At 31.9% G+C, this 26789-nt stretch overlaps 1 protein-coding gene across 1 annotated transcript in view; it reads right to left on the bottom strand.

The window, feature by feature from the left end:
* LOC134715837 (sodium- and chloride-dependent GABA transporter 2-like) overlaps window positions 1-20807 on the bottom strand; it is a 64653-nt gene extending 43846 nt beyond the window's left edge. Inside the window, exon 1 of the mRNA XM_063578337.1 lies at window positions 20379-20807. Within this exon, the coding sequence (XP_063434407.1) occupies window positions 20379-20511 (133 nt within the window). The 5' untranslated portion in view covers window positions 20512-20807. The remainder of the gene's footprint in view (window positions 1-20378) is intronic.
* Window positions 20808-26789: the final 5982 nt, after the last annotated feature.

Raw genomic sequence — 26789 nt, 5'->3', positions numbered from 1 at the left:
ACTGTTAAGGAACTTCTACCCCAGGAATATATTAAGTCAATAGCGCGTGCAGGACTGAAAAGAAATTGTCACTACTTCAGAGCTTTAGTAATTCTATATGTCGTTTTCCTGTTCTGCATAAATTTTTTCATCAATAATTTTTTTGTATAGCATTAGATGTCATATTTATCCATTAAGCCTAGGTCACACCTTACCGGTAATCTCGAACGGACGTCTAGCGGGTATTTTTTTAGACTCCCGTCCATGTCCGTTTAGCGTACGTTTTATCCGTCAACATCCGTTTTGTCCTTATGAAAATTATGAGCATGTTCAAATTTTTGAACGGGCGTCCAACGGATAAAACGTCCGTAAGTCGGCCGTTAGGTGTCCGTTTTGAACGGTCCTCATCTGTTTCGTTTCCGTTTTGTATCTGTTACTTGTCCGTTGAACATCCGTTGGAGGTCTCGGTTGAGAATTCACCAACAGACGACATCCGCACGTCTAATGGATACAACGGATGTCGAACGAATGTGAAACGGACTTCTACCGGGCGTATAATGGATAAAACGGATGATGAATTAATCGGAAACGGATAAATGCCAATTGAAACTTTTGCGTCAGAAATTACACATATTGGTATGTCAGGTTTCTTGAGTGTCATGAATTTTTATATTTTATAATCAATCTTAAAGTAAGTGCATGTCTTCACTATATATCAAGCAGCTCTTATTCAGGTTAGACTCTACCCTTTTGTGGCATTATGAAGAATAAACCAAAACCAGTTACACAGGAACTTTTTGAATATTTATACGATTGATATGTATTATTATTGTCGCCTTAAATTTTCTGTTTATCTTGTTCATCTGTTAGGTGTCCGTTTTATGCGGCACTCGTCAGTTGGATGTACGGTCGACATCCGTTCTGTCCGGTAAGTTTCCATTTTTTGTACGTTGCATATCCGGCGTGTGTCCGTTATGCATTCGTTGCGCGTCCGTTTTATTCGGTGAGTACATCCACACACTCCCAACGGATAACAAGTTTGGCAAAGGACAACGTTTATTTTCATCAGTTAGGCGTCTGTTCGTGCTATCCAGTGAAGTGTGACCGAGGCTTTGAGGTTAATAAATTCTTATTATTCATTATCGATCTTAGAGTAAGGTCACGTCTTCAAAATCACGCAGATCTTATTCAGGCCAGACACTGCCTTTTGGCGGTATTTTGAAGAACAAACCAAAACCAGTTACACAGAAACATTTTGAATACTAATGCGATTTACATGTATAATTATTGTTGCCTTTAATTTTGTTTATTCGTTTTATCCAATAGGTGTCCGTTTTATGGGTATGTTTCCGCTGGATGTACGTTCGACATCCGTTCTGTCCGGTACGTTTATCCCAACGGATAACAATTTTGTCAACGGACAACTTTTATTTTCGTCCGTTAGGCGTCCGTTCGTTCTATCCGGTAAGGTGTGACCGTAGCTTAAGTAAAGTAGCTACTTTAAATTTCATCGAAATTTATTATTCTAATAATTTGTTGAACTGGTCAAAATACTCAAAGCGAAGTGTAAGATACCGGAGGGACGTTCAAACTCAAAAGTCGAAAATAAAGTGGTAAGGAACGTCTACCCCAGGAATAGATTGCATTAACTGTATTTACCAAAACCTTTCTGAAATTTGGATCTTCAATGCCCTCACACATTATACCTTATTTAGCCTTGACAATTGTATTTGAGCGTTACTGTGAGTCTTTTGTAGACGAAACGATCGGCTGGAGTACACAATTATGAGTTCGGTATATTTGATCTAATAAAGTATACAATATTCTTTTATATTTGAACTCTGAAAAAGTTGATTTGAAAGAACACTTTTGTCTTTATGAATTATTGTCCATGCTTTCGTCTAGAATTAAGTTAGAATAAGATAAATAGAACAATATTCTCTTATGTACAGAAAAGCATGGATGATTCTTTATAAAGACAAAAGCGTTCTTTGAAATGAACTTTTTTTCTTTCAGAGTTGAAATACAATAGACTATTGTTCATTGCTTGTCTTTTCTACAATACGTTTTTGTGAATGAATGGCAAGTATAAGTATTTCATGTTCTTTGTTTCGGAATCCCAAAGGCAAACATTCTTATAATTCGATGTTGATTTTGTGATAATAAGGAAATATGTTACAATCTAACAAGAACAATAAAAGACGCTCATAAGTTACCAATAGATTCTAGAGCGTACCATAAATAATATGGTGAACTTTAGTTTTTAATGATATTAACGATGGAGAAAGGGAATGTGTCAAAGACACAACAACCCGGGCAAAAAGCAGAAACCAACTGAAGGACACTTTATATATGGTTAGAAGATTATTAAAGAGACGTGCGGAGTGACTAGTTTATTAAGAAGGAAAATGTGAAATAATTTTTTGACATTACAGCATATCTTGCTGACGATTCGATGTTAAATAAATTGTATGTCACATTGAGCTATGCATTGTCTTGTCAGAAATCGGGTTTATTCAATAATTCACAATAATATGGTAACATATGGTTGGAACGATGTTTAGACATGTCAAAACCATTTCTTTGATTATGAATGGTTAAAACACGCGTTCGAAATTTATCACTGACGACTATCAATTATGTTCCTAATGTCGTAACTACAATTATGTTCCTAATGTCGTAACTACAATTCTGTTCCCTTTTCACGAAAGTGACCTACTGAATTACACTTGTTACTGGGTGTGTACTTACATGAGCAACACGACGAATGCCATATGTAGAGCAGGATTTGCTTTCCAATCCGGATCACATGAGATCCCCCTAAGTTTTTATTGAGTTCGTGTTGCTTATGTTTGTCTTTTTTATTTGTTAAGCAATGGCGTTGTCCGTTTATTTTTGTTTTTTTTGTAGTTTGAATGTCCCTCTGATATCGTTCGCTCCTCTTTACTAGATATCTGTGCAATATTGTTTTCTTTAAGTGCATTCATAAAGCCAACTGAAGCCCGCCTCCGGGTACAGAGTTTTTCTCAATGTGTTAAAGAGTTAGTGGTGGCCTTCCTTCTGCTCTTTTGTCGGGTTGTTGTATCTTTGATACATTCCTTGTTTTTATTCTCAATCTAATAAATTCAGATAATGTCGACTTATAGGATTATTGATCAATTTCAGTACATTTGTATATTTTGATATAAAGCAAACACATCGGTAAGATGACCGGGTTTTCTAAATCTATATTGTCATTTTAATTTTTTCTTCTTATGTGTTAACAAAAACTGCATATGACCAAACTAATTCACTATGAATTTTGTTTAATCCTTAAATTCCTATTTACTTATGACTTTTTCTGATAAAGGTATTTGTGAACATTTATAATTATAAAATAGTATCAGCACTAATGATTCCAAATATCAAAAACATATAATTCACCTCATGGGTCCAATCATTAAACACCAAATGAGTATCGTATGCACTGACTGAGTCAAATGTCACTATTAACTGATTTTGTTTTAACAAAAACTTTTTATTTTAAATTGCATTTAGTCAATATATTGCTACTTACGCCTTCATTTTTATGTAGTTTGTCTGGATACTTTTTAAACAATTCTATGAATGCAGTTTTATATTACTCTTGAAATGAAAAGATCATTTTTTCAAATAGATACGTGAGGAGCGGAATGACCTTTTACATTACATCGGGATTGGGTTTTTATTTTTAATTTTCGGCGGAATTCGGAATATACACCAATCTTAATTCGGGAATTTATTATTTGAAGTGATTATAAATTAACTTCAAGTATACTTAATATTGAATATCTATCTTATATTAACTTAGATAATAATAAAAATGGAAAGGTGTGGGTTTTTTTATTTATGGAAAGATGACTTTATTTTGTAGTTTTCAATTAAACCAATGAAGTTTTGTTTAAATCAGATACACCAATAAAAAGAGATGTGATTTAATAACCAATTTGTGAACTACACACCAAACCCCAAATAACCAGGGTTTCATTTAATTTATTCATATAATACCGTTCTTGTTCCTTACAGGAACTTTACTTATGATTTGACTCATAGCTTGTTAAATATTTGTACTTCTATTGCATACGCTTATAGTTATTTGTCAAATAAATAATCAGTCGTGAATATAATAATCAAACTAAGCGGCAGGTAATCAACAGTTTGATGTATCGAAAATCTTTTAATTAGAAGTTAGTAAGAGGTTATAGTCCGCGTAAATTGTCTTCTGAGAACCATCACCATCACCGATGTTCCGCATAATGGACCAATCGCTTACATCTTTGGAATGTCCTCTAATTTTACACAAATTCTTTGAAAATTGACAAGTCTTTAACAATTATTTTTTTAGTTATAAAGATTATCTATGTTTTTCCTTTTTAGTTACTTTGTAGAAGACATTAACTTTTAGTAGTATTAACAGTGTCCTGAAGACGTTTTATAAACAAGATTATTTGTTGTTTTCAATGCAATAACTTTTTCGTATAGATTTTTCTAAACCTGATTACATATTTTGGGCTAGATCTTCTCAGTCAGGAGCAAGTATTGAACTTTATCACAAACAACTGTAACTATGTAATCAAATCTTTAAAAGACACCCTATGAGTGACCAAATAAATTCAGAGATAACTGTTCAAAGAAAACATATTATATTGTATCATTGCTGTGAAATAAGGTCTGCTTATTTATAGTCGTCATAGATGGATATGATATCTATATTTTGAAGATACGTTATTCAACAGTTAGATGCTTCTAAATATAGCTATATTAGGGAATAAAAGCATTGATCAAATCTCGTTTTGTATTTTTCATGCTTCATACAAATCTTTTGAAGTTATGAACTTTAAACGTAAGAGGAAATTGCAAAATAACTCCATGTAAACTATTCCAAATGAAGTCCAAATGAAATGATGAAATTCCTTTTAGTGTTTCAGTGGAACATTGCGTGAAGTCTTTCATTACGGGCAATAACAATACAGAAGATGGTGAAATTCCGTGCTGTAAGAATGTTAAGTAATTTGTTATGTAAATTTCTTCACGTATGTTTTGGCTTTATTAAATCTATAGACTTAAACAAATCATGTATTCATCATGCTTTTACTATATAAAATTAGAAAAATTGATTCGAAGATAAAGTAATTTTCCTCAATGCACCAAGTGTTATTGTATAATTTAGCGTTTCATTCATTTGCTTAGGTCCCTTAGAAATTTTTGAAATGACTTCTTGTATTTAGAAAAAGGATAAGGACATGTCAAAGACTAATTAAACATCTACAGTTGAAAAAAAAGTAAAGAACATGAAGGCCAAAAGAAAACAAACAAAGGTGTGGGAATTACTCGCTGCATTTAAGACCTGTTGGTGACCTTCTGCTGTTGTCTGTCCTATGGTCGGGTTGTTGTCTCTTTGAAACAATCCACATTTCCATTCTCAATTTAAAACTTTAGCGTGATATAACGTCACAGAAAAGCAATGATTACACGCTATAAAAAGCTTTACGAACATTCTACATATATTATAACATAGATTGTATGGTTGTATGATCTATCAAACCATAATTCATTTGCAAAACGTTAATATGTGTTCGCATTTCCGTTAAAAGTAAGTTTTGACAAATTGTGAGATGATTGAAGAAAACAGAGAAATGTAGGAATGATTGACAAATGGTATTGTCGAATTCTATGTCATTACTTGGTCGTCATCAACTATTATGCAATGTTTTGATTCCTTCTTATGTAAATTATAACCAATCATTTCACTAGCAATTTTACCAGAAAGTGTGTATCTCCAAGCTAAGATAAATATTATCCGATATTTGAGGCGGCTGAAAGGCGACATCGCAAATGATTAATTTTATACAAATTACCGCAATCGCTATACATTTTAGATAAAAATTACAAGTCTTAAAACCAACTTCACGTAATCAGCGGTAATTTTAAACCTGCATTGATATATGAACATTATTTTCAAAAGGTAGAATAATTTATGTAACACTATCAATATCTGAAAGTTTTGGTCTTGAGCGTAACTCATGAGAATCATATTTGAGATCGAACTATTCCATATTAGTCAGTTCCGTGGTTAAAGTAGTCTATAATTCAGAGTGTTATTTGTGGCATGTAATCGTTCATTTATTTTCTATAAGGATGAATCATGCCGTAAGTTATTTCTTGTTTGAATTGAATTAAACTTTTTATGACGGAGTGTTTTTCAGCTTACTATGCACTTTTGATTTTTTACTGGTGAATTCCGTACAGTTACCTGTAGTAGCTGACTTCCGTGTCATTTGGTCTCTGCTAAAAGATGTATGGCATGCAATCACACCACGTCTTCTTTTTTATTATTAATCTCAGCCTAATTGGCAATATTTTTTTCGTTGTTCTCTTTTCAAGTCGTCAATAAATCGAATAATTCAAGATGTTATACCCATAGATCGATGATATGGAAGGAACGTTGTTTTTACTTTATTTTAACCATTTATTCGATTATGAAGACAACACTTTCGAAAATTATCATTAACCTTTCCTAGAACTCTGCAAAATATCATATAAAGGAAACGTCATAGAGAAGACCGGAAGTTTTTCATCAATTTCGATTGCAAATGACAGCAATTGGTCCACATTTTAAAGGAATTTAGCAATGCAGAATTGCAATTTATTGGGGTTTTTTTATATATGCACGCTCTAAATGGTTCTTATGTATCAACTTGTTTTAAATAGTTATCAAATTTTTTTTTGTTTTAAAAATACACAAAAACTAATTTTAAATGTTATAAAGATTTATAAAAAAAAAAAACAGTGGTCAATTTCAGTCAATTCGTCTATTTTGATATTTAAGTAAAATTATCTTTTTTGTTGGGGGAATTCAAGATATATATGTATATTCCCAGTTTTTATTTCCGCCAGCGAAAAAAGTCACGTATGTTGAACATATAGTTACATATCCGACAGCGGTGGCAGCCTTGCCTTCATAAGCTTAATTTTTTAAAGGAAGAATTCCTTTATATATTTTATATCTTGTATACAGATGGCTTATGTCAGAGATCTTTTTTACCATATCTTAATGTCCTTCATTTTATTCGAATGGTTCGGCGACTGTTAAAAACATATTTTGCGGGAATTATGTCGTAGTATAATTAATTAGATGACTTCCATGGTTTAAAGGTCCGCCAGGCAGAAAGGGTTAATCTCACTTTGACATCATTTTAAGGATTCGTGATCTCATATACTATATATAATATTAGATTATAGGTCAACTTAACCAGGTATAATATTGAATTATTGAAAAATGTACATGTCCGTCAGTCTACAGGGTTTATCAGTCCTTTGGTAGCAATACACAGTTAGGAGTTTAGTTTCGCATTATGGCCCCTGTGGATTTTTCAAATAGGAAAGTTATTGTGTAATACAATTCATTTTTAGACAGATGAGTGTTAATTTAGCCTTCAAAGATGGTTTATAAGAGCATCAAGGTTATTTTTTACATGTTTTATGTTTTCTGTTTGACAGTCCGTATTTTCAAAGCTAGACCGGCCATCGGTACAGAAATTAATGTACTGTTTACAAACACTCTTTTTCTACACGAAGTTTTTGACGCAATTTTAAAATGATATGATTTTCATTGGATTTGCTGAATGATATATGTACACAGTTTCAGAAAAGGTATTACTTCAAGCAATTGAAATTCTACTTTTAGCCAAATTTTGTGGAAATATGTGACATCTTTCCCCCCTTTTTTGCAATATTTTATAACAAATAAATGCAGATTTTTGCCATGGATACACCAAAAAGAAATTATATTTTACAATTTTATATACTGGAAATAAAATCTATGGAAGATTCTGATTACATATATATGCCCATATATGACACAAACAGTAAGCTTGATATTGCAAGAAAGCAATGAAAAGGGAATGGTAAAATTCATAAGGGCAAATTTTAGTATTTTGTCCTAACTGTTTATTGCTACCTTTACCCCATTTTTATACTTCATTGGTCAGTGTCAACTGTTCGTTTTTCATAAACCATAATACATAGGTCAGGTTTTTTCAAAGGTATCGAATGGTGGAACGGTAAGGAGTACATTTTCGCCTGTTATATGACATTGGCCTTCTGTACATGAATAATCGGTAATGTTGCATTTAATTCATATTCTTAATAAAATCTGATCTTAATTTTTAAACACGTCTATCCTTTAAGCCAGGTTTAACCCACTTTTTTTTCTTATATAGCACTGTACCACGCTAGAAATATTACAACTGTTATTGAATAGTTTGTCTTTTTGTATGTAGGCGTTGTTGTAGCACTTCAGTATTCCTGATGTTCGTTTATTCCCCTCTAAAAGTTGGTGCGTTTCCCTCGATTTTAATTTGTAACCCGGATTTTTCTCAATGGGTTTTCGACTTTTGAACTCTTCTATACAACTGTTGTCATCAATTCAGCAGATGAGCCATATCAGTTTTTTAATATTTTATTCTTTTATTGGGTTTTTCCTATTCAAATAATAGTTCTTTTCTTGAAACAAAAAAAACATGAACAAGCCCCACAAAAAATGACGATTTGGCCTCACGTAGCTTTTCAACGAACCCGGTGGCCATTTATATTAAATTTATTGTAATAAAAAAAGGACAATACAAAGTAAATTTTGACAAAAAATCAGGAAATACAAACTTTATGAGTAGATATAAAAATGTTTGTGTTTAATTTTCAGATTAAAACGGTCTTACTCTTAACCAAGATAGAAACATTAATGATAAGGACATTATTTGGCTTTGTACAATTATAATTCAACAGATTGTTATCATCATTGTTAAGCCTAGTTTCCTACTTATCGAAGCTGAAGATACTTGATAGAAATTGAATGTAAACATTGCAACGAAATTGTATGGTATCGTGCAGTAAAAACTATAATGAATATGACCCATTTGAACATAAGTAATTACAGAATGAACTGGAAGTATAAAAAAAAGAGCTCGATAAATTTTTACACATAAAGGTTCACATAAAAGTATTTATTTTTCGTACAACGTTCATTACAGAAACTATTTCACGTTCAACGTGAAATTATGTCTTTTTTCACGTTGTTTTCGTGCAAGCACCCCCCTTTACCACACTATACAACAAAAACACACAGGTAAGATCTAGTTATCGTCATCCAAATTATACATACAAAAATCAATGTAGTGAGAGGGAAACACTTTGAACGTAGAAATGAACAAAAGTTTGTGAAACTAAATGATGTCATTGGCTCTTTTAAACTCAATTTCAAATTTGGGCGATGGAAGGTACAAATTATAGTCTTCTGATGAAAAGAATGCATATGGTCAAAGTTAAACATTGTGTAATGATGAAATTCATAATAAACGTTCAAACCCATACAAAACTTTTTAAAACGTACAGAATGTGTAGGAGGAAACAAATGGTAATTAATTTTCCGATAAAAGTTATTTGTGAAAATTTTAATGATTATAAGATGTGTAACCCTCATGAATCCAAATCTCCAAATTTAATGCCACTCCAGGCGTCAAATATAAAACGTTAATGATCCTCGAGCTCACTGACTATCTCGAATACTGCATTTAACCGATTGGTTGCGTTTGACTTTTTAATTGCATTCAGTAAATAAAATTCCTACTTACGCCTTCATTTGTATGTAGTATCTCATGCTTTTTTTTTACTCATGAAATGTAAAGACTATTTTTTTCAAAAACAATGTACTATGTGCAATACATTTGTGGGAATGCATCCAGTTATTTTAGTCAATCATTTGAATCATGGTTCAAATTAACATTTTACGCGGAACATAACCATCAAATAACAAGAAATGCATATTACTGGTAAAATTATGAAATATATCTTGATCATTGACTCACACAATAAAAGAAAACACTGAACACAACAAAGGTAGTAACATTTGTCTCAAGGTTGTGTTTCCTCTTATTTTTGAGATATTGAGATAAGACGTGGCACGGTACTTGTCTATCCCAAATTCATGTATTTGGTTTTCATGTTATATTTGTTATTCTCGTGGTGTTTTGTCTGATGCTTGGTCCGTGTGTTGCGTTTCGGTGTTGTGTCGTTGTTCTCCTCTTATATTTAATGCGTTTCGCTCGGTTTTAGTTTGTTACCCCGATTTTGTTTTTTGTCCATGGATTTATGAGTTTTGAACAGCGGTATACTACTGTTGCCTTTATTTCTACAGTAATTATTCTCTTAGGAGATATACTTATATGTAATAAAACTATTTAGTATTTCTGACTGCTTTGCTCTATGTTATTCTTGCTAAACAAATAATAAAATATATGCTGAAATCAATAAAACATAGATGGTTTGTGTTGTTGTTTCCAGGAGATGTAGTTATAGCACAAAATTCTCAACATTTTGCACTTTCTGCGTTGTTGCTAATTTCTTCACCAAAAATCAATTTGCAATCAATATCGTCCTTTGGTAATATCAGGTTATTATTACACAAAAAAACAAAATGTGAAATTAATAAATGATTCTTTGTATCGGCTGTTTGATTATTTAATGCTGAACTGTCAAAACAAATGATAAGTGCCGGATTTTGTTATCAATTTCATTCAATTTCAGGCAATTTAAATTTAATTGAAGATAACCGGAATGCTTCGAATATTTCATCCTTTAATCTATTTTAAATCAATTCTCCTTTACTTAAATGACAGACTGCTATTTCATTAGCTGGTATTTGCTTTACTCACACGAAATCAATTTCAGGATTTTTTTCTTTCTCTGAATTTTAGAATTAAAATACTTATATTAGAAAGCCGACAAAGATAAAACTCATCATGTCACCAACGACAAATATCGATTAAAAAATGTAACGTATTGTTAGTCCACATAATAAAGAATATACCAATAAACCAACACATATTTTTTTATTGGTTTTGTTAATATTGTGATATCCGTACATGATTTGTTGGAGATTTTAATAATATAAGTATAATGTAGTGTTCTTGAGAGTAGTCAACATGCTAAGGTTGAAATTAATATAAAAATTGAATAATAAAGGTATAATATTGTGGCCAATGGCATAACTGTCCACAAGATACCAAAATGACGCAGATATAAGAAACTTATGCTGACCGTACAGTGTTCAATACCTACATAAAGCCCCCTCCCTACTACAAAGCAAGTGCTTAAAGTCATCGACTCGACAATAAGTAAAACAATAACGGCCTAATTTATACATTAAACCATAAACGAAAAATAAATATGATAAACAGTACCATATGAATTACAATTGTTTTACTTGGGACATGTTGTGGGGTTTAATATGTTTGCCCAAAAAAACATGTATAAAATATTGATCTTCGTAAGGTTTCATTGATTGATAACAGAAACAATAATAAGCCGAAATTTCAATTTGATTAGGAATATTAACCCATTCGTTTTGTCTAGGTGCAAATAAAGTAAGTACGTACTTTTGGAAATGTACTAGTTCAAAACTTTTTTTTAAAACATGTGTATTATGTTTCGCAAAAAGACAAGAATATTTCATCGAATGGTTATTTGAAATAAGTGATACCCCTACAATAGCGGTTTAGACTTGCTCCTGTTGCACTGTTCTGTTCCCTACGGATGAATAATTCAATTCTTTCATTCATATAAACAGCATTTTCTGTCAAGAACGAGATTTATACGTTTAACTTGAAAGATAACAATTGTAGGAAGATTTATAATAGAACCGATGTTCAACCATAATAGACATCTGAGATCATGATTTATACATCCAGGGTTCATGAGAACATTAATAGAGAGAAATATGATACTAGCCATATGGTACACTTTATACAAAATCAATGTAAAACAAGTGCCTGTGACTAGGTAAGTCATTTCCTATAGGATGTTCCTTAGTATTATATCAGATGCCATTTATTTTTTGTGTCGCTGGATTGATGTTTAATTGACACTTACTTTTTAGATGGTTTCTTCGTGTATTGATATTTGAATAAAATAATTTTCAATGATGAGGTAAAAAAAACTGCATCGCAACATTTTTAGTTAAAGACCTATTTACAACTGTTAAAATTGATTGAAGAATTAAGGAGTCAAATTTTACAAGCTACTATCATAATGAGATAAACAAGACAAAATTAAAAGCAGGTTATTATCATTATGTCGTTGTTATTGTAATTATTTTCGTAATGCGTATCGCCTTGCAATACATCATACGTTTTCTAGTATGTTATTGTTTAATCTTAGTAACATCACAACGCCGCCGTATTAGTATTTACATTGTATGATTGGACTAACACCAGAACGCCTACATGATTATTTGTATCATTATTTGACCTGACTAACATATGAAAAGCTACATTTTCTATTGTACTATTGAATGATTGGACTAACATCAGATCGCCTACGCCTTCTGATGTATCATTGAATTATTTGACTAAAACCAGAACGCCTACGCTTTTTATCGTATCATTGAATGATTGGACAAACACTAAAACGCCTACGCTTTCTATTGTATCATTAAATGATTGGACTAACATTAGAACGCCTACGGTTTCTGTTGTATCATTGAATCATTGGCCTAACACCAGAACGCCTACGCTTTCTATTGTATCATTGAATAATTGGACTTACCTCAGAACGCCTACGTTTTCTGTTGTATCATTGAATCATTGGACTAATACCAGAACGCCTACGCTTTCTATTGTATTATTGAATGATTGTCCTAACATCAGACCGCCTACGTTTGTTATTGTACCATTGAATGATTGGACTAAAACCGGAACGCCTACGCTTTCTATTGTATCATTGAATGATTGCACTAACACCAGAACACCTACGCTTTCTATGTTTCATTTAATGGTTGGACTAACATCAGAACGCCTACGCTTTCTATTGTATCATTTCACGATTAGATTTCCACCAGAAATCCTGCGCTTTCAATTGTATCATTGAATGATTGCACTATCTTCCTTTGTAATGTTTGACCTGACTAACATTAGAACGGAAATGTTTGCGTATGTTTTATTAAAATACGTAACTTACATCTTAATGACTACGTTTGATATTGTTTCATTATTTGACCGGACTAACATAAGGACACCTACGTTTACTTTTGTATCATTATTGTACCTGACCACCATCATAACGCTACTTTTTCTATAATTGTATCATTATTAGACATGACAGCATACCGTCAACGTTTGATAGTGTTTCAATATTTGACCAAACATAATAACGTCTACGTTTTCTGTAGCAACATTCTTTGACCTGACTAACATTAGAACGACTTCGTTTTCTATTGTATAGTTTTTTTGACTTGACAAACATCAGAACGACTATGGTACGCGTACATTGCCTATGAAAATTTTAAAATTGTTTGTATGCACATTGAACGACAAATTTATGTGACGTATATAATTTTTCTGACGTCAGACACTCAAATCAATCCATGTGTTCGTTGATAGAAGATGTTTTTGTGTCCTGTTAAATTGTTCCTTTTAAAATTGTTATACGATGATGACTGATGTACCCATATTTTGACTATTTTATTAATTGTGACTGTTTATTTAACGCATCATGTAAATGTAGCGGAATTTGATGAAACTGTTATTAAAGTGAGAGGGTTAGCGCTATAGAACCAGGTTTAATCCACCATTTTCTACATTTGAAAATGCCTGTACCAAGTCAGGAATATGACAGTTCTTGTCCATCCGTTTTTGATGCGTTTTGTTTTTTGATTTTGCCATGTGATTATGGACTTTCCAAATTGATTTTCCTCTAAGTTCAGTATTTTTGTGATTTTACTTTTTACATTATTTCATTATTTTGACAGGAATAACATAAAAACACATACGTTTTCTATTGGATCATTATTTTACCTGACCTGTCAATAAGTGTATCAAATTAGTAGGACAAAAATGACTCAATTATTTCTTTTCAGTCTTTTATGAGTAGTTCAGAAAAAATGACTGTTTGAAATCAAAGTCAGTTTTCTAGTAGTAAAGGAACTATATATGCCATATGTTCAATTCAACACTGAGATCATGTGGTCACGTTAATTATCAGTTATTCAAATTTTTGAGTGATGCATTTATGAATACTTTTAATAAATCATTTGAAATATATATAACTACATAAACGGTATCGGTTTTCCTGCACCAGATGCGCATTTCGACAATACATGTCTCTTCAGTGATGCTCGTGGCCAAAATAAACTATAAGGTTTAGAAGAATCACTAAGCATACATAATTGGAAAAATGTTGAAGAAAGAAAAAAGAACTGAGTGAAAAGATATTTGTCAAACAAAACGATGAGTTTTTAATATATTTCTGAACAGATTTTTAAAAAGCAATATTTATATATTATACGAAAGTAATATATTTCGAAAAAGTGACACATTATTCGCGTCAACATTATAATCAACAATTAAGTGAATGGAATCAAGTACGATCTGACCGACATTATTATACTTAGAGCAAATATAAAAGAAATGCTGGTTATCCTCAACAGAATAATTGCAATTAGGACAAATAGTGTTCTCTGCTTATTAATTATCATAACAAATGAGATATCAGTTTGGACGCATTATTTCACATCTATCAATGATTGTTATTATATCTTCTATCCCATAATTGAAGCTTTAGATATTTCCTTGGTCCTATAAAACATTTCTAGTCTACTTTTAAATGACATACGATTCAGGATTCTATTAAATTCAGAGGAAGATTATTACACAGTCTTTTAGCTAAAGGAACAAAACTATTAACGTAGGAGCTAGTTCTAGAAAGTGGGGATTGAAAAGTTAATTTACATTGCTAAGTATGTGGTTTTGTCTTGAAAAAACAACTAGACTTACTCATATAAGTATGCAGGTGTCATTTCATTTAATATAGCATTAAACAGTATAAACTTGTTTCCTCTATTCTCAAGAGTATCTTATCCTACGTCAATATAAAGTTTATTTTTTTTAGGAATTACGCCGAAGTATAATGATAATTTTAGCAGCTTCTATTTGAACATTTGCAAGAAGTTTGAACTCATTATGAAAGCAATTGTCCCAAAAACACAACCTTACATTAGTATTGGTTTATAAAAGTATATTAATAACGTATAAGTGATTTCTTTTCTAACAAACGTTACCTAGTCCCGGGAAAGATAAATCAAAGCATTTTTTTTTATTAAAAACAAGAAGTAAAACCGTTAACATACCGAATTAAAAGGAAAATTCAAAATGGAAAGTTCTTTATCAATTGGCAAAGTCAAGAGCTCAATTACCGCAAATGAATGGAAAACAACTGTCATATTACCGACTTGGTACAGGCACCAAACCTGATTTTATTGCTAGCCAAACCACCCACTTTTGCATTAATAATTGATTAAACTGATCAGTCCAATACAATTTGTCTTGTCTATTGTAAAATTGTTTGGGATAATATATAAGATATAACTCAAAGAAGCTGTTACTTAAGCATGATCATCGTTTATATTACAAATTTGAAATACAGTGTCACTTGCCAGAAGTCTAATGTCATTTTCAAATGTTCGTTTATGTCGGTTTTACACCTAAGCAGAAATAAGGGTACACTTGTCGTAGGAAGCTTTCAGTGGCGAAAGGCAGATAGAAATGTGTACGAAAAAAAGGCAAGATTGATGTAAAATGTGTGTTATAATCACTATTGTTCTAATTATGATAATTTTGATTCTTTTTATACATAACAACAGGTTTTCGTGGTGGATTATTTCTAAAACAAGTTTGAGTGTCAATTTTGTTATAAAGAATTTGTTCGATGATTTAAATGTCAGTTTTCGTTTCTTTATTGCCAGTTTGTTTTAGACTAATGGGTTTGAATATCACCTGGGTATATGTCGCCTCTCTTTTAGTGTATGTGTTGATACTTTTATTCTGTTGGATTTAAAATAAATATTACCAAACATACAAAATGGTAATGAATTTTTTACTGATACTGACGCTACAATTCCTGTTAGAAAGGTTTGATCCTCATTGTTTATACCCCTTCATTTATTTATTGATCAACGAGCCAAAATATGTAGGATTTTCTTTAATGTGTCTTCTGGTTATGTTTGCCGTTTGGTTGTTATCTTATTTGTCTATAACCCTCATCTCACATTGAAACAATGTACTTCTATTTATATATTCTTCAATCAAAATACATTTTTCTTGATAATTTATTGTTGATTATAAGAAACTTATTTAAACATATTAACGAAATAAGCGTGATGAAATCAGGCAATACGAAAAAATAAAGCCAAATTGCACTGTCCAATCTAACTTGATTAATTGTGTATAAAGCGAAGTAAAATGCAGGTACAATTTATGGGTCATTATGGTCATAATAGCGTTGTACAAAACATAATAATTCAGGCGTTTTTACATGCAGGAATTGGAATTGAATCAATAAAAGCAAATAAATAGTATTTAATTCAATGTGTCTTTTACAAGCTTTTTGATCGCTGACATCTCACCTTCTCAATATATAATTTACGGGAGGTAAATGGAAAAAGTACAACTCCTCTTTATGAGATCATTCTATAGGTTTCTGAAATATTACATCGCCTGTATGTATAACAGCTTTACATATTAACTTCCTAATATAACTGGCGAGGAAAACACGTTTTGTTAAAAATGTAATTACGTTTTCAATATTTTGAAGTTTCCTCTAAATGTCAAGTGTCATACGTAAATGATACATTGCCATACAGGTGATTGATTCCGCTGATTATAAATTACCTCACAATTGCCTTAAATGTCAGGAGAAAATAGCTGATAGCTGTTTAACTCTTTTTTCAGGTTTCTAGGGTATTAAAGGAAAGGCAGTTATATAACTTTACAATTGACTTCATCGACGATGTAATTGATAGATGTTGTAAATAAGAAATCAATCACCAGACAAAGTGTTCACCGGAAATTTAGTAAGCAAATAGTTGTTTTAAACATGATTGGAAATAACGACCGTTTGAGAAATCAGTTTAAAGTACAGAACTATCATTACATTTGCTGTCTCAAGTGTGAATTACCAAGACAAACGAGTACATAAAGGGAAGAAAAGATTTAAACGTGACAATCAAAAACAATAACGTTACCTTAAGACATTACTAGACAAAACCATTACCAATAGAATACTAGTATGCAATTTCCAAATCGGTGAATCTTGATTCAATTACAGATGAGTATTACTGTCTTTTTCACTGAGTACATGTCAAAATGATAGAAATCAACCTTATGCAAGTGGACGTAAATATGTACATGTATAAGACTATGATTGATTTTTTGTTATTTCATATAAGAAATACAAGGAAATAACATGAAATTTGGTCCGTTTTGTAGCATGCGATGAACAATTCAACTTGCAAACAGTCCCATCTTTTCCGTATTTTTTTTTTTTCAAAACCGAAATAGGTTAACAGATGTAGATCCATTGTTTTGGACGGATACAGCCACGTATGCTCACATCATTCTTATCGTTTTCAAATAGGTACATGTGCTCAATTGATAACACAAGTGTCCAATCTATGACGTCACATGAACATCTTATCAAGTACCTAAAAGTACAGTTTAGACTAAAAACTTTGGTAAAATTTTATTTTCGTACATCATTTTGTTGCCCAATTATATTTCATACTTCTTTAATCCATCCGTAAGACCAATGCTCACGTTGGAAGTTAAACTCAAGTACGCAGCTGAAAAGCATAAATACAAAAAATCCGAAAAGAAATATACAAAATATATGTCTGGGAGGATGAAAGGGAGAGAGAGAAAAGCATCTTTTTTTTAAATAATCTTCAGTGCACGTGGAGTTGATATAATAATCCCGTCCTGGTCCGGTTAACAGGTGCTATTTTTTTTTATTGAATAGCATGTTATTGGGGTTGGTTTTTTTTAATGAGCTGGTAGATATATATATAAGGATAAACAACCTTTATAAATACACAGACCACATACATGTATGTACCTCAATATTGTCACAAAATAAAATCTCATCGATAACTTCTGAAAACTAGGAAATGAATCATAATTTCCGACCGATTTGTAAATTGACATAGCAATTATGTCCTGATTTTGTAAGTTCTAATATCGTCTTTTCCCATAGACAAGTGTCTAGCTCTGGGTGGATCTAAACAAATTGATAATAAAAATTAATCGAACAGAGGCTATCAAAGATCTGCAATCAACACCAAATTATTATAGCTTAGCTAAGTAATAATAAATTTCGCCTCAATATCCACAGTTATTGTTGAAAAGGAAGACATTTTATTTTATATTAGTTTTTACAATTATGTACCATAAACTGATGAGTAAAGACAAATGAAAAACTGCGATGAGAAGGGAAACGCTAGTTCTTATTGAAATGCAATCACTTGACAGTATTTTTTTATCTCCAACACGAACATATAAATATAATCAAGAAATGGAAGAAAATAGGTTAAATCGATCATGTGTATGTCTAAATAATGCTGTTTCATTTCCAAACGTAGTTTTTTAAACCATTGCAATCCAAAACGTTACAACCATATTATGTCATTTGATACAAAAAATAAATGTTTTTGTTTGAAAATATTTCTCTTTTTCGTAGTGTTGTATACAGAGTAGACAAATCATAACTGTCAACGGAGAAAAACTATAACATAGGATTTCAAAATCTAGCACACTTAAAATATTGTAACACTACCTATAATTATAAGTTACCATCGTTTAAGGAAAGGATTAAGAGCACTAGTCAAATGTAAAAAGAGGGAAATACAGCTGGTATAAAATTACTGGATGCAAATATAAAACAAAATTATAAGATTTCTTGTGTAATATACCGGAATCCAATTCAAAGTGGAAACCATGTAAAGTTCATCAGCAGCTTTCAATTCAGTTGAAGCAGTTCATGAAATTTGATCATCTGCGAACTTTCCTTTCGTAGAATTAGAAGGTATGAACGTACTACAAATTGTAATTTCTGTGTCTTTGTATAGCAAGTGCATCAAATAACGAAAACATCGTATAATTAAGTTGCTCTGTTGGCTAGTACATCACAAAATGTATTCCAAAAGTAATTTATTTGCAGTAATTGATTTGCAGTTTTGATACATATTTCATAATAGTACAACGATTTTGAATACAAACTTTGTTTTTTGGGAAGTTTAATAGACCCATAAACGACTCGCGGGTGAAAAAACAATTATAACCTGCCAAGCTTAAAATTTGATTGTTTTCCATTTTCGAAGATGTGGTATGATTACAAATAAGACAACAAATGAGTATGTTTATTTATTAGTATTCTCTGTCCTTTCGGGAAAGTGATGTTGATGGAAGGTAGTTAGTAATACCTTACTGTTTTATTTATTCCTTGTCTAGACACAAAGTGATTATGAGCTTAACATGCTAGCATTAAACAATGTACCTCTAGATGTTCTGTGTTTATTTGTGGTTGGGAAGCTGTTTGATTGACAAATATCTAACTTTTCTTTTTATATTTATATTGTATCTTTCTCGTATGAAATTGCCTTTTAATACAGGCGTTCATTTAGATATCCATCTTTGTTTTAAATGAAAAAAAATGAAAGTGTTTTGAAATTCCAAAAAACAAAACGATTTACTCGATATAAAATATATCACTATAAAAGAAATGTTTTGAATCAATGCAGTTGAAATGTATTTCAAAATATTTTGTGCAAAAACGCATTACTAAATATTTGCAAATTGTTATTTGTAACTTGACAAAACACAAAGTAAAAACTATTTCATTCTATAATTGATAAATGTGCTTTTTATTGTTTACTATTTTACATTTGAAACTAATTGAGGGTCAAGGGAATAAATGTTATTGAAAACAGAAATATGAAGCGAAAATCTAATTAATATTTCCAGGAAATCTTATCTTTCAAAATAATTGTTAGAGATTATTTGAAGATGTTTATATTCCTCCCTTAGGAACACAACTAGTGTTCTTGTGCAGCAGTGAATAAATGCTATAAATTGCTGAAATATTGATGAAGCAACATGACACTTTATACGTCTCGATCGATGCGTGACTCATACCAAGATTCCAATGCACGCGCGATTCATATCTGCTGCTAATTGTCAATCAATATATAAACAATTAGGTTCACTTCCTTATAAAAAAAATTACTATACACCAATAAAAGATCTACCAGATTGCTTCACATTGATAATATTTTTGAATTGAATTAAACAGGTAAGTTCTGAAGGTGATTCATCCGACAGCAAAACTTATCTGTACCTATATATATTACCGTAATTAGAAAAGTAGGAGCTGATAACTTCAATATGGGAATTTCATTAATAATGAAGATTGTTTCTAATATGCAGTATGTGGTAAAACATCAGATATTCTTTTTCAATTGAATAAAAGGAATTAAGATCTATGAATGATAAATGTTTTACCTGTGTATTTCTGAATGTAGAACGGGAGCGATGTAGTCCCATGGAGACCAACTGTGTACGTTGCCAAAAAGAAGAACTGGACTAAATCCCACTTGGCACTATACTCCTGTTGTTCTAATCCTAGATCGTTCATATTTACACAATAACTACTGGACTATAAATTCGTGGTAATGTAAGAATATAATGGAAGGAACAATACGCATGCTCCAGTATCAGATAAACGACTGGAAGGCTTGAGTTAAAACTCAGCTAATTCCATTCTTTCACTTATAGGATCTGTAGATGAATAAATAGTTAAGCTGTGAATGTCAACGAATGATGCTTTGATTAATTTTTTTATTTCACTGCTTTCTAATTAGATATATAATGATTTTCTCTACATGAATATAAAACAAAAATCCATCGATTTCACACTGATAAGTACAAAACTTCTATTTTGTCTATAATAGATTTTTGAAGATTACCAGTGCTTGCTAGAATATTGAACCGTTTAAGGATAAATTTATATGTTTAAACTTTTTTCCGGTCAGAACAAATCGAAATTTCGAAGCAATCAGCTGATTTTATCGGCTGGAAAATCAGGACAGAAAAGATATAATTGTTAAAAGCTTCATTAAGGGAAGTAATAAACGTAAAATAATTCTTTGATTCTTAATGATTTATAGGAAACGAGAGTAAAAATATTTCATTGCATTTTCAACTGATAAATTTCGTCCTGACAGAAAAAAAAGTAGTTACAATGTAAGCCAACGAAGGAATTTTAGTCTTAAATGCATGATTTTTGTTATTGGCTTCGGACTAGCTGTCAGTAACTAGTGCTAGACATGTACTTAGTGTCTATTTGTGGCCAGTAATATTTCGTGTTTTATCGTATTATAACGTAGTAAACCGTAAAAAAATCTTATCTGATCCCTAGCTATCCGTATAAACGTTACGAACGCTGTTCCTACAACCCCTAGAATTAAAAACAGAATCCTCGAAATTTTCTCCGAAAAAACAAAATAAAAATGTTAAAGCAAACACGAACCACCATTAAAACAAATCCAATATATGTTTTTAAAAAAAATATGTTTTTATAGCTATTGATCATGTACTAAGTAATATCTAGTATATTCAAGGATTAAAATAACGAAGCTAGATGGAAAAAAACGGATGTCCAATGTTACATTTATGAAAAACTACGTACGGTTATGCGGCAACGTAATGAAATCGTCCCGTTCCGTGACAAATTCATAATAAATCGTAGTGTATCCTTACAAATACGTGGTGTAACCGTACGTAGTTCCCTGGAACAAATCGTAGAAATCTTTGGACCTACGAATAAGTACAAATTAATACGATTTGAATATGGACTAGAACGGATTAGTACAATTGTTTGATCCCTGGTCTAATTGTGCGCATGTTCAAAATTTGTGCCGGATATACAAGTACTACTACGTATGAATACAGCTAAAAAACGGAAATCTACAGACCAATACAGATTGCTACGAAATATGCCATATCGTATCCGTAGCTAATCCGGCGTAAATTCCGTGATTATGTGACCTACACGTAGGCGTATGACAAGACACATATATACAGCAATGTATAAAATCTCAACAAACAGTTCGCTGACAACACTGAAATGCAGAATTTTAAAAAAAAGTAAATGTACAAACGAAAAGAAGCTTATTTTAGTCAATAATGATAAAAAAAAATTGAGGCTATGTTGTATGATTGCTTATTTGACAACTTTCATCATAGTCCGAATGGTGTGCTTTTCAGCATCTATATGTCACTTTTTTTAAATAGATTTCAAAAATTATCAAAACTAGCACCTTGTAAAGTCTGCTATAAATGTCCCAATATGACAAAATGTTGAACAGAACAAAATCAGAAAACTAATGGCTTAGAATGTAGCACAAAACAATAAACACAATAAATATGACATACAAGGTTTTAAAAAGCATTGAATTACAACAAGCGTACTTGACGTATATACTATTACAACGTATTGTGTTTGTTCAAACCGAGAATCATATCACTATTTTTGTTTTCGATACGGTTTAAGTATACAAATAGTTGATTAATTAAGCCAGGAAAACATCTAAAGTCAAGGTAAAAGTGCTTATATAGAATATTAGCTTGTTTATAATTAATTGATTAAACAAATATCTTTATAATATGTCGTTAACATTTGTTAAATTTATGTTATTGTTCTCTTAAATACTGTTTTTAATTGTACCATTGGTATTCAGTGACGTTTCAATCAAGGACATTTAAGTCATGTTTTTTTTTCAGCTAAATTTAACTTCACATTTACGATTTATTTTTGTAATAGGTTCGTGTACAAATAAACTTTCACATTACGAATCGTGTAAACATTAATGTAAACAAAAACATCAATGTTTATGTAACTCAAATGCTATGGGGAAAGCGATGCAAAAGAAGCAATGAAAAAAAATCACAATTTGAAGAAAGACAGACAACGCCATGACATTAAGAAACCTGACGAAAAGACGGTCTATTAACCGCTATAGAAGTTTAAATGATAGGTTTTCATATTTCTAAACGATATGTTATGGCAGTCTTGTCGTAAAAACATGATTGAAATATCGTACACTTGTACATCCACATACACAAACAAATATATGTATCCAGATGTATACATTGAGACAAAAAATATTACTGATTTCTGAAAACGCACCTAAAAGATTGAATAATTTCAGAGACCAATGACATGTTTTTCACGCTTTATTTGGCTTCTTATGCCCCACCTACGATAGTAGAGGGGCATTATGTTTTCTAGTCTGTGCGTCCGTCCGTCCGTCTCTTCGTTCGTCCGTCCGTTCGTCCGTCCGTTCGTCCCGCTTCATGTTAAAGTTTTTGGTCAAGGTAGTTTTTGATGAAGCTGAAGTCCAACCAACTTGAAACTTAGTACACTTGTTGCTTATGATATGATCTTTCTTATTTTAAAGCCAAATAAGACTTTTGACCCATTTTATGGTCCACTGAACATAAAAAATGAAAGTGGGAGTTTCAGGTTAAAGTTTTTGGTCAAGGTAGTTTTTGATGAAGTTGAAGTCCAATCAACTTTAAACTTAGTACACATGTTCCTTATGGTATATTCCTTCTAATTTTAATGCCAAATTAGATTTTTTACCCATTTTCACGTCCATTGAACATGAAAAATGATAGTGCGAGTGGGGAATCCGTGTACTTTGCACACACTATTGTTTGTAATGTTTTGACGAAATTTATTCATATTAATTTATGACTGGTGTTATACCCTACAGATGGACGACCATGCAGACAGACTAAGCCTTTTCTGTGATAGGTGCAAGGAAGAAGGATTTTCCCAAGATTCTATGGCATGGTGCGTCGATTGCAGAAATCATTTTTGTTCTAACTGTCTCCTAGAAAATAAGATTAAACGAAAAAAACATTCATTTTTAAGTACAATGAAATACAGAGAATTTTTAATAAACAGTTACTTTGGAAGATTTGAAAATTGTTACGTACATAGCGACGTAGAATCTAATTACTATTGCTTAAAACATCAGACGACAGCTTGTGAACGTTGTAAGCGGCTGGTACATTTATCTTGCGATGAAGTCATTAGAACTGACGAGGTAGCAATGAATATTCGTACAAGTGTTGATTTCCCAGATTTAGCTGAACGATTGAAAGATTCTATTTTATCCTTTGAATCTCTAATTAACGAAAATTTCGAAAACCGCAGAAAATTAGATGTCATGAAAGATAAAGTGGTTAACGACTTGTTAAAAATCCGGGAAGATATTGACATCCAGTTAGAACGTATTCATTCAGAGGTCCTGGAGCAATTAGAAAAATCCTATGATCAATTACAAGGAATGTTAGATAATATTGTATCATATATGGAAGAAATTAAAGAAGAAGTAAATCAGCTAAAAATTGATACAGAAATAGTAGCAAACAATCTTCCTGATATTGAATTATTCTTTTTCGTTAAGGCTGCTGAAAAACACCAGATCGTAACTGAAAAAGCAATCCATGAATTGAGAAAAACTAAAATTGATATTAAATTCAAACACGATATTGAATTCGGTTTGCGTGATTTGAAGCAAATCCATAAACAGTTAACAAAGCTGCACGTGAAGGGTGACAATATTTCTAATGTAAAATTAGAAGAGCGAAAAGCTGAGAAAGAGAAAAATATGTTAAAAACTAGTAGTAATGAAGATTTATCTTTACCCCTTGGCCTGGGTAGAGACACACCTAGTACGGTTACTCAGTATTCGCCTAGAGATAATGCAAGTACTGGTCGGTATACATTTAGAAGTGCTTCAAGGGTAACATCCACAGCTATGAATGATGTTACAGCTTCCCGGAATGACAATACTAGTGTTAGTCAAATGTCTTTCAGAAGCACATCAAGGGCATCTGTACCCACCTACAGATCAACGGGTGATTATGGTAGGTTAAGTGGTGTGTCGATAAAGAATCAAAGATCTCCGCGCGAATATGAACATTATCTTGATAAAGTCAGGTCTGGTCGACTTGGTCAAATAAAAGAATCAGAAAAATACACCGAAGAGGAAGACTCGGGAATCAAAACAAATATCAGAAATGAGTCATTTTCACTTCAAACTAAATTCCCATTACCAAAACGAAACAAGGCTGCTTTTGTGACGGATTTAGCGTGCCTATCAAGAGGTCGATTCGTTGCAGCAGATTATAACAATAAATGTTTAATGATTTACGACTTGCATGGAACTCTATCTAAAGAAGCCATTTTGAATGAGCACCCACAATGTATTGCTGTGATGTCTGGAAGTGAAATAGCAGTAACCACATCCGGTTCAAAGAGTATCATGATTGTAGATGCTACATCTTTGCAAACTATTCGTCACGTGACTGCTCCTTTTGAATGTGAAGGAATAACTTTCACCGAAAATCGACTTGTTGTCAATTGCATCCACGAAGGTATATTCGTTTTGAGTAAAACTGGGAAAGTACTTTCAAAATTTCCGAAGTTAACAGGTGCGATGTATCTTTGCATGAGCATGGATCATCGACTGGTGTGTTCAATGGGAGTGTCTGGTGTTTTGCTTGAAATGTCATTCGATGGACGAGAACATTTTCGATTGAAGCATGAAACACTTAAGCGACCCAGTGGGGTCACGTGGGATCAATTTGGAAACATATACGTGGCAACGTGGTCAAACAACTCTATAATACAACTTAGTGACAACGGAAAATCTCATAGAGTTATTTTAGAGTCTGCAGATAAAGTTGCATCCCCATGGGGTATTGACTATGACAAAGCATTCGATGTACTAGTTGTAAGCAGCAATAATGGGGAATCTATTGCAATATATAAAAGGAACGCTCATAGATGATAATGATTATCTATACGTGTAATATGAAAAATAAATAATCAAACTGATAGGCTGGTTCGTTTAAAAAATCATTGTTTCTTTCAACTAAATAAAACTCCTTAAAGACCTACTAATATAATATACAAATAACAAATTGAAATGGAAACATTGTACTTATATTTTTCTCAGAACATTGCAGATAAAATTGCATCACTATGGGGTATTGACTATAACAAAGCATTCGATGACAAAATATGAACAATTAGAAATAATAAAATGATTTAATACCAAATTATCCTGCCACTCCACTTATTTTATGGCATGATACTTGTCCAATTGATTTCTCTGCGCATGGCGATTGTTTTAGCCGGGATATATTTCCCAATAGGTATGGGAATATCTTTTACGACAAATCATTTTTTGCGTTTAGAGCATCAAAACAGAGTTGACTATACGACAAATTTTGATAGCGGGGGCTACGAGTAGCAGTGTGTTCTTTGCATTTGATCTTGTCACATGTGCGTAGGAATTCAGTGTCACAAAATACATCATATTCCATATATATTGCACTTGACGTTTAATTGCAGCTTCATGGTTTGATGTCATTCGGTAAAATTTAAACAATCAACAATTAGAATACACGATTCAAATTATGCCAGTATAATCATGAAAATAATTTGGTTTTTTTTTAATGTCCAGTCGCAAATATTTCATGCATGTTCTTAAACACATTGTCAATCGGAAATTTAAGGGCATACATGTACCTGTAATAAAGATATCGGACGAACTCATCCATATTGTCTTAATTGTAGATCTTGTCGTGTTAACATTTTTGCTAAAAAAAAACTCATATAAAATATCAAGTTAAAAGTGCTATTCAAATATACATAGTATACTCTTAAAGTAAACAGGAACAAGCAAGTATTTCTTTCATTTGTCGCCCTTTTATTCGTTGTACCGTACAATGTCGCCTTATTCACTGACATATTAATGCAAATTCAATTTTCTAGTCAAATACGCACTTTCTTTAAAATCGGTCTAAACGCAAAACGACATTTCACACCACACA

This window comes from Mytilus trossulus, chromosome 4, assembly GCF_036588685.1.
Source record: "Mytilus trossulus isolate FHL-02 chromosome 4, PNRI_Mtr1.1.1.hap1, whole genome shotgun sequence".
Classification (NCBI taxonomy): domain Eukaryota; kingdom Metazoa; phylum Mollusca; class Bivalvia; order Mytilida; family Mytilidae; genus Mytilus; species Mytilus trossulus.
The sequence above is the reverse complement of the archived record's forward strand: the minus strand, read 5'-3'. Positions and strand labels throughout refer to the sequence as shown.